Here is an 8,894-nt window from a genome sequence, read left to right as displayed (position 1 = left end):
CATTGTTGTGTTGTTTGTTGCCATTTCTGAGCGGTAACCAAAGATTTGATTTTATATTATTGTTGTATAAATAAACTTGATTTGTTTGTACATTGTATACTAGTATGATTGCATATTTTGACATTAAAATGGTAGCCATTTACTGCCTATCACTATTAGGTTTTATCATTTATGATATGGAAATAGCTTGTCTTTTCCCTTGATTCTAATCGTGCATATTGTCAAATTACACTATCAAAATGAGGTTTTATACTATGTCTCACCCATTGCCTGATTCTTACAAGACTGACACTTGAATTACAAATATACTAAACTATATAAAACGTCCTTGTTAATAGAATAAGGTTATGTAATATTAGATTTGAAGTACAACAAACCTATAATCGGTTATATGTTTTTATACCTTTTAAGAAAATCGGTTGAATGATTTTTATAAGCAACTCGGGGGGTGTTTCTAGAAAAGAAGAGGATGCTTACCATATCGTTGCACTTGATCCATGCTCTCAGTTTTTAATGGAGTCCGAGTTACTCATTTACTTTTGTTACTTTATATGTATTATTTTGGTTATTCTATGTTCCTTCTTGTGTATGTCTGTTTTCCATGTCTGGTCTTTGTCCTTTGATAGCATTCAGTTATTTCCGTTAGGATCGTGGTTCCCTTGATTACTCTTCTTGATTGTGTAATTCAATTTTTCTATCATTTCTGCCTTGTTTACTTTACTTGTATTTATATCATGATAATTTGTCGATTAGAATGATCGGCCAAATGTGAATCGTTCCGTTGATTTGTGACTTGTGTCGGGGAGATGCATCATTGTGTCTATACTATTACCATATTCTCACTTGCAATATGACAGTGCCACTGTTAGAGCAGGGCAGGATTATCCGTCCGGAACATTTTAAGTTACTTCCGTTTTTTTTGTGGGAGTTAATATTGTCAGTGCTTTAGTTTTTACTACGTTTTGGTCTCCTTATCCTCAGTTTTGTATGAAATTTATTTCATCCTGTACATTGTATTTGTAGATTGTCCTGTTTTGACGTGTAATAAGATTTTGATCTTTATTTGATTCATTGGTATTTTTGTAATCTTGTTTCCCTTAATTACTCTTTGTCGATGCTAATAGCTGGTGTGTTCGTAAGAAGAAATCACCCTGTATGTTTTTTTTTTTTATTTCTGTTGAATTAGGAACTCCCAACATACAGCTACACGTACATTTAATTTTTTAACAAGATTTAGATTACATGCATTTTTTAATTTTAATATCTTGCAACGTTATATTTTCCAATAGCAATTTGTGTCCATATGATCCATTAGATAATATTATTTGGGTCTACATGTACTCTGGCAGTGGTTGGATTCATTCTCTGAAAAAAAATGATATCAATTACAAATCAAGGATTAAATAATTATAAAAAAATCTTGTAATATTAAGAACCTTGAAATGATTTGATCTACGTACTTATTCATTTAATCGCAACAATCTAAATTAAATTATATTTCACATTAGAATCCAGAAAATATTATCCATAAGGGCAATAAAGGGGAAAACATTCAAACCGTACTCAAAATAGGCTTAAACAACAAAATACGCGAAATAAACAAAATAGAATCTTCTAAGAAACAAAAGTAAATAAGCAACCACTCAAAAGCTCTGACATCGAAACTAAATATTTCAATATGAATCAATCAGAATTTGATGTCTTAACGAATATTCCCCTTCATAGGTATTTCTTGTTGCTGTTGTTAAATTGTTTCACAAGAATGTATACTTTTTCATTGACATTGATTGTATTAGTTGCTGTGTTTTATTATATAATTCAACACTCACCGGTGAAGTGTGGCGACACTCCATTGGGACATCAAAAACAGATGCATCCTTTATGCCTTCAGTCCATCCAGAATAGCCCCAGTCATTGAACCCACTTCCGGTCATACTTTCACCAGAGACAGGTATACATGTATTCTTTGTCCTAACCTCCATGTACTTCTGACCGTTTAGTATGTATTCATATATGTTGACCTCAAATTTCTCACTACCATATCCATAGTATGTAGACTCGAGTAGTTTGGCATCAGCTAAAATTAACCATTATATGAATTAAATAAGAGGGTCCACGCTTATCAACATATTTCTTCGACATTTAACTTGTGCAGTTTTATTACTATTAAATTTGTTAGACTACCAATAATGACAGCAACGTTTAATGTTTTAAAGAGCAAAAACATTTTTTTTTTAATTCGTGGTAGTTTTCGTAAAAAATGTTCTGTCTTGTTAAGTAGAACCAGAAAATGTATACTCCTTTCATGTCAAACAATGTGTGAAGCTTCTGTTCTCCGCCAATTATAAAAATGGTTGAATACAAAGAAATAAGATAATAATTAGAGGAAAAGGTAATTTACTTTATCACTTTCAAAAAATGCACTATGCCCTATGATCAATTAAACGTTAGCATTAAACATCCCTTGTCTTTATATTTTCTCAAGGACAATTAATGGAATTGTTACCCTCTGTCAGAAATATAGAGGACCAATTCTGTATAATAACGTAATTAACTTACCTGGTACACAGTTGACAGTACCTTGGCCTATATCTGGTAAGCTTTCTACTTGACAAAAACCATTGTAAACATTGTAGGCCTTTTTCTGTAAAAAATCAGATTATCGTTTGAACGGATTTTAAACATATTCAAAAGGGGACAAACTTAGGCTATGCATATCACTTGAATCCGGATATTGTAGTTCCATTTGTTGCAGTTTGACTTTTATATCGAACCAAACAAAAGCAAAAAACAGCGAACAAGCGGACTTCATTCATAAAAAAGAATTAAAAGAATATTTTCGAAGTATTTATCACTCTTTATGTAGTGTGCTTGTGCAAAATAAAATGTAAACAGTAATACAGAACATTTGATAACAACGTGAATAATTATGTTTATATATAATATAAACAATAGAGCCTAGCTGGCCGAGTGGTCTTGGGCGCTGGACTTAGTGCAGGTGGTGTTGCATAGATGTCACAGTGGTACGAGTTCGAGTCCCGCGGAGAGAACAACCAAAAATTTGCTTTGCTTCGCAAATTAAAAAAATTTCTAACATCGTTGGGAAGTTTTCAGACACCCCTTTATATATATACAATGCGAACTTTTTGTCTAGTTATTCAGGAGGCTACTTTTATACAACTGATCTGAACTGAATTTTGAGTTCTTTGCTTCGATGTTGATTACATAACATTAATTCACTTACATTGCTGTAATCATACAACAGGTGAACACTGACGGGTTTACCATTGTTGGTTGAATTTCCAATAATTGACACCATATTTCGTTCCCCGTCGATTGAGATCAAATTTAGACCCTTCAAAGACATTACATTACGATATACTCAAATTCTTACGAAACATAAAAGAGCTTATCAATAACATCTGAAATAAAAATATCATGCTACGAAAGAATAGTAGTTTGTCTGAGTTTCTTAGATAAACATGGAAGAATTGTAATGCAGTATTATTTTACCACGTAATTTGTGATATTGAAAAATGTAGTGATGTTCTATAACTATTTTCCTCCAGATTTCATGTCTTCCTTTACCTTAAAACTAGCCGAACAGAAAACCTTTCATCTAACCTCTATGGCAAGTACGATCACATTGTTATCCTTATAGTTCCTTATCCGTCGCATACATCAGTTACCACAGCTTTATGATGTCTTAACCCGTGTCCTTTGTCGAACGTTTTCCAAAGCATTAAAGGTATGACTTTTGTAATCCTATTTGTATTTTTATTTCTAAGAAAGCATTGACCTAAAAGAGTCCATTTGTATTCATTCAACTTTTTCAAGTTACGCATAAGATTCTTATTTCCAATATACCTGTGCTTCAACTCCGACCCCATTTAACAACAGTCCCGAAGTCACGCCTTGGTATCCCTGCATCTTGACTGGAGCACAACAAGATGCAGTCTTCTTTAAAATATATAAATAATAGATTAAGTGTCAGTCTTTGTAAGAACCAGGTAGAGGGTGAAACTTGGTATTCTATAGGTTTGAAAGTGCAATTATATAATTCTTCCATTAGATTAAATAATACAAAGATAAAAAATGGTCAAATAAAACAAATATCATCCAAAAGTGTAATTAAATTTTGTTAATTCGGTGGGGTATTGGCGTGCATGTATCCGATTTTTCCTATTTTCCCCGATTCTTACAAATTCTTATGCTTAATAACAATAACATATATCATTATTAAAATGTTTCGAAATAAAATGTTTACTTTATACTCATGCATATATTCAACCTGCAATATTTTATATGGCAAACCTGAATTCCATTTTATTTTTTCTGACTTTGACGCAAGGTGAGACACAATTGTATATGATACACAATGAAAGTTGATATTTAAATAATATCTTTTTTATATCCTTTCCACTGTCGTCTACCCCGAACTTTATTTTTATGAGCAACTCGGTGGGTGTTTCTAGAAAAGCAGAGGACGCTTACCTTACCGGTGCACCTGGTCCATTCAGTTTTTAGTGGCGTCCGAGTTACTCATTTACTTTTGTTACTTTGTATACATTATTTTGGTTACTTTACATGTTTGGTCTTTATCCCTGGACTCTTGGTTCCCTTGATTACTTTTTTAATATATTCAATGATCTTTAATATATAGCTGTGCATCATATAAAGGGGAAAAGTAACTTACTGAAACCACTCGCTGACATTCTCTGGGAATATCAAGAACTGATGCGTCCTTTATACCTTCGGTCAATCCAAAGAATGCATAATCATTGAATCCAGTGGCGACTTTATTCTGTCCAGAAAGCGGGATACATGTGTTCTTTGTCCTACTTTCAAAGTATTGATGCCCATTTAAAGTGTAGGCATATGTATTGACCTCAATTTTCTCACTGCCATACCCAAAGTATGTAGACTGGAGTAGTTTAGCATCACCTGAAAGGTTAGAAATGTATATTTTTCGAATGGTGTTAATGCATAGTAAAAAGGTGATTCGTTTTTATAATAATGTTTAAAGAGATACCATATTTATAAAGTGGTTCTTCGCAACATAAAACAACAGAACCACGCCAATGTTTGTGGTATAAACAGACATACTAAAAACCATTACATACTACACCTTATAATTTCAATATACAGTTAGTTGTTTTGAGACATATTTTCAGATTCCTGAATAATACAAAATTGAAATCTGTAAAAAAAAGTCTTCTAAATGACTAAAAATTGGTTTTAACGACAAATGAAAGACGTAGAAATTGTTTTAATCGACTGCCCTATAGGACGTGAAAACCTGTCTTGACTGATTTCTGAATGAGGCAAATTTTTTTTTTCAAGTCATTCAAGGCATTTTATACCTTTGTTTTACGTATTAATATGCTTGAACCAAACAATTGCAAAGCCTGAAATGTGTAAATAGATTTGTCAAAGCAAACTCATTAAATTGAAAATACTTACTAGGTAAACAGTTAATGGTACTAAGTCCGCCCGTCTGTAAATCCTCTATTTGACATGCACCGTTATAGACATTATAAAGTTTTCCCTGCAATAGGAAACAAACCGTTAACTGTACATCAGGTTCAGTATTGTTCATTTCAATTAGTTTGGCTAAGCCATACATGTTTACAAGATCTAGTTTGAGAGAAATTCCATTTACCTATTTAGAACTAAGTTACAAGCCTTTACATTTTTTTTTGCGTTTCACCATATCCATTTTTTGTGAGTATATTTAAAATTGTCAGTCTTTATACATTATCTACAAGCAAATTGTATCTAGTCTTACATTAATCTGTAGAATACTATTAATTTAATGCTTGTCAAAATATTATTTTAATTTTTGTAACTTACATTATGGAAGTCGTAAAGCACGTGCATGGTGACTGGTTGTCCGTTGTTCGTAGAATTTCCGATAATTGACATCTTGTTACTCTCTCCGTCTACTGTAACCAATGCGGATCCCTAGAAATGTGGAGCAGTTTTGTGTAAAGGAATAAAATTTAATTTTTGTATTTATAACAAATTTTGCTTTTCGGTTGTCGTTATTTATTTTGTACAACCTGGTTTGGTACTGTGACGTAATTAACGTTAATTGGTCGGAATGACAATGAAAACGAAAATAGCGTTTCGAATACAATTCCATTTGTAACTTTTATAATGAATTCTTCTAGAAATTATGAGAAAGTGTTCTAATTTATGAACACGTGATACGGAATAACCTAATTTGAGCCAGTTTACATTTCAAAGAGTAATCAAGGTTATAGCAAATAAACCCATTCTTGATTTATAATTGTAAACTACCTCAAATAAGGTTATTTATTATAACCTTTTTACGAATAACAAACATTCTTTAAATAAGAAGGTCCTTGTACGTTTATGTTTTATGGAATAAATTAAGTACTATTATTGTGTGTTTATTTTAAAATTTAAATGAAATTTCTGATTTTTGCCTGAATCGCTCACCTGGCTAACCACGCCCTTTAAATAAAGTAAAGGTATCATGCTTTATTTACATGTTTGACAAAAAATTGCCGAAAAAGAGATATATTGATAAATGTTGTTAGTTTAACTGAGTACCTAAGGCACTGTAAAATATTGGAAATGTCTTCAAATTGATTTTCGAGGATCTGAGGGAGTATAAGCTCCGTATCCATAAAATGAAGTTTCTCCATGGCTATACAACATTTTCACTCACCATGATCATCATCATTCAACTCAAGAGACCACGTTTCCTGTGTAAACCAAATATCGTTGAAAATATAGCAAGTATAAAAATAAGCAGGGGAATGGCTACCCAGAACAATTTTTCGCCATCATCATTCAATTTAGAACGCAATGTTTCCTAGACAAACAATCATTAGAACAGATCTAAAATCCACCCCTGAAAAACAATTATGTTAAGTTTCTTCCTAATCAATTCAGTAGTTTCAGAGAACATGTTTGAAAAATTGTCAACGACGACGACGACAGACGGCGTCAACAACGACGGACGCCAAGCGATGCCAATAGCTCATATGGCCTATGGCAAAGTGAGCTAAAAACATGATCAGTATGTTTGATTAAGAATATAAAAATAATTCAAGTACCTTTGCTGATATCCCGACTCCGTTAATCATCAGTCCCGAGGATACATGTTCATATCCCTGCATCTTGACTGGACCACAGCATGATGCGACAAGCTGTACAGCCACTGCTAAACTTAAACCTGCTAGTATATTTTCCATCGTGAGTTTGTAATGATATAAACCTAACTGTTCTCTTATATACACATCTTATCACACAGCAAGGGTTATATTTAAAACACACTGACATCGTTATACATTTAGCTATATCAAGGTTTCCAGTGGTTTGACGTAATAACCATCATTTTGAAATTGTTAACGTCCTTGTTTTAAACACGACCTACTTTAATCTGTCTGATAAATGAAATGAAGAAGACCCTATGACATGGGTTCAATTTAAATGAGTTAAATTTAACCCATTTCTATTTGGTTTTTTGTTATTTGGTTTTTATTTTTGTTTTGTTTTTTGTTTTGTTTTTGTTTAAATTTAATGTTTTACCCACTTATGGTGTCACAGATAATGAATTATTGGAAATAAATATTCAAAGTTTAGTAACAAATCAACTAAATTATAAACAGATAAAAAAGTAATTTACTTTTATGAACACGTTGTTAGTGCTTTTTATAAGACCAGTGTAACTCTTAACCATATCATTTAATTATGTTCCAACATTCATTTTTAAGTAAAACACCAGTTGGTGCTCTAAAACGGAATATTATTTTGAAACGAAATTTGTTCAACCAACTGCCTGCATGAACACCATCTTTGATAAGGTTTAAATTGATGATGTACTATACAATCATTTTCAAATTTCCAGCATAACAAATAATTATGTTGCACACTCTTTAAATATAAAGTCTCTGTAACTTAAATTATTTAATGTTGATACGTAAAGAATTGAAATTAAACAAAACAGTAAAAGTTAAAAAAAAAACAAAAACAAAAACAAACAAAAAACAAAAAACAAAAAACAAAAACAAAAAAATTAAAACATATGGGATATCATGTTCGAACTTTGGTAAGAATACCGGAATAATCACTTCTTAATAGATGCACGTGTCTTGAACAACCGTTAATACTTTATTCAGTCTAAAATTGTTTGAAATTATTTAATTCGGGGAAGTTTATTCAACATGTAATAAGATACAAATGAGATAAACACCGATAAATAGTATGAAATGGATGTAATGTTTAGCCTTAGTATTTCTTAATTTCCATATCATATCATTTAGGTTAAACAACCTTGTTCTAAGTTCATTGAGTGTAATTGACCTTGAATATGAATTATCAATTATCTGGAATCGACCAAAGTAGCACAGCTCAAGAGCGTAAAAAATAATGGTGAGTGTTGAAGTTATGTGAGTATTTTTTCAATAAATTGAATAATTTTGTTTCAGTGCCTTACGGTTTTATTCTCGATACATATCTGATTTAAATTATTGTATTGTTATTGAATATATACATGGATGCTTGTATAATGCTCTGCAGTATGCTCAAGTACTGCCATATTGGATCAAGATAAGAGTATACGAGGGAAATCGTTTACTTCCTCTATTTTCTAATGTACATTTGGTTGTATTATTTTAGTTTCATCTAATTAGCGGAATCACATGTTGCCACCTTGGTCTATTGGTCATTGTGCATGAAATACTACCCCGATTTTATGGCACCGTATTTTCATTTTCAGCAAACAATTAACTTTAATACAATGGCAGTGCCTTAACAAAGAAATGTGAATTGTTTACCTTTTTAAACCAAACCCTATTTTACTTTTTCACATTTTTTCTGCTTTCTAGATGAGAGATATATTTTTGTTTTAGTTTATATTA

At 31.7% G+C, this 8,894-nt stretch overlaps 1 protein-coding gene across 1 annotated transcript; it reads right to left on the bottom strand.

Annotated features, from left to right (window-relative positions):
- Positions 1–1,198: 1,198 nt before the first annotated feature.
- On the bottom strand, positions 1,199–7,266 carry LOC148603262 (uncharacterized). Its single transcript, XM_088552834.1, has 9 exons — positions 7,089–7,266; positions 5,854–5,964; positions 5,464–5,548; positions 4,697–4,944; positions 3,868–3,960; positions 3,245–3,355; positions 2,560–2,644; positions 1,830–2,077; positions 1,199–1,365 (listed from the first exon to the last, which is right to left on the bottom strand). The coding sequence occupies exons 1-9, from the start codon at positions 7,224–7,226 to the stop codon at positions 1,312–1,314; spliced, it is 1,173 nt and encodes a 390-aa protein (XP_088408960.1). The 5' UTR covers positions 7,227–7,266; the 3' UTR covers positions 1,199–1,311.
- Positions 7,267–8,894: the final 1,628 nt, after the last annotated feature.

The sequence above is a fragment of the Perna viridis genome, chromosome 11 (assembly GCF_037379345.1).
Source record: "Perna viridis isolate PV_CMFRI_1.1 ecotype Kerala chromosome 11, ASM3737934v1, whole genome shotgun sequence".
Lineage (NCBI taxonomy): Eukaryota > Metazoa > Mollusca > Bivalvia > Mytilida > Mytilidae > Perna > Perna viridis.
This window is presented reverse-complemented; position numbering and strand designations above follow the sequence as displayed.

Bases quoted from the DNA above. Each gene is read 5' to 3' on its own strand.
- LOC148603262 (XM_088552834.1), bottom strand. From the start codon at position 7,226: ATGGAAAATATACTAGCAGGTTTAAGTTTAGCAGTGGCTGTACAGCTT. The intron at 3,961-4,696 runs GTAAGTTACTTT...TATATTTTAAAG, and splicing joins AATGTCAGCGAGTGGTTTCA to AAGACTGCATCTTGTTGTGC. The intron at 2,645-3,244 runs GTAAGTGAATTA...GATTTTTTACAG, and splicing joins TGTTGTATGATTACAGCAAT to AAAAAGGCCTACAATGTTTA.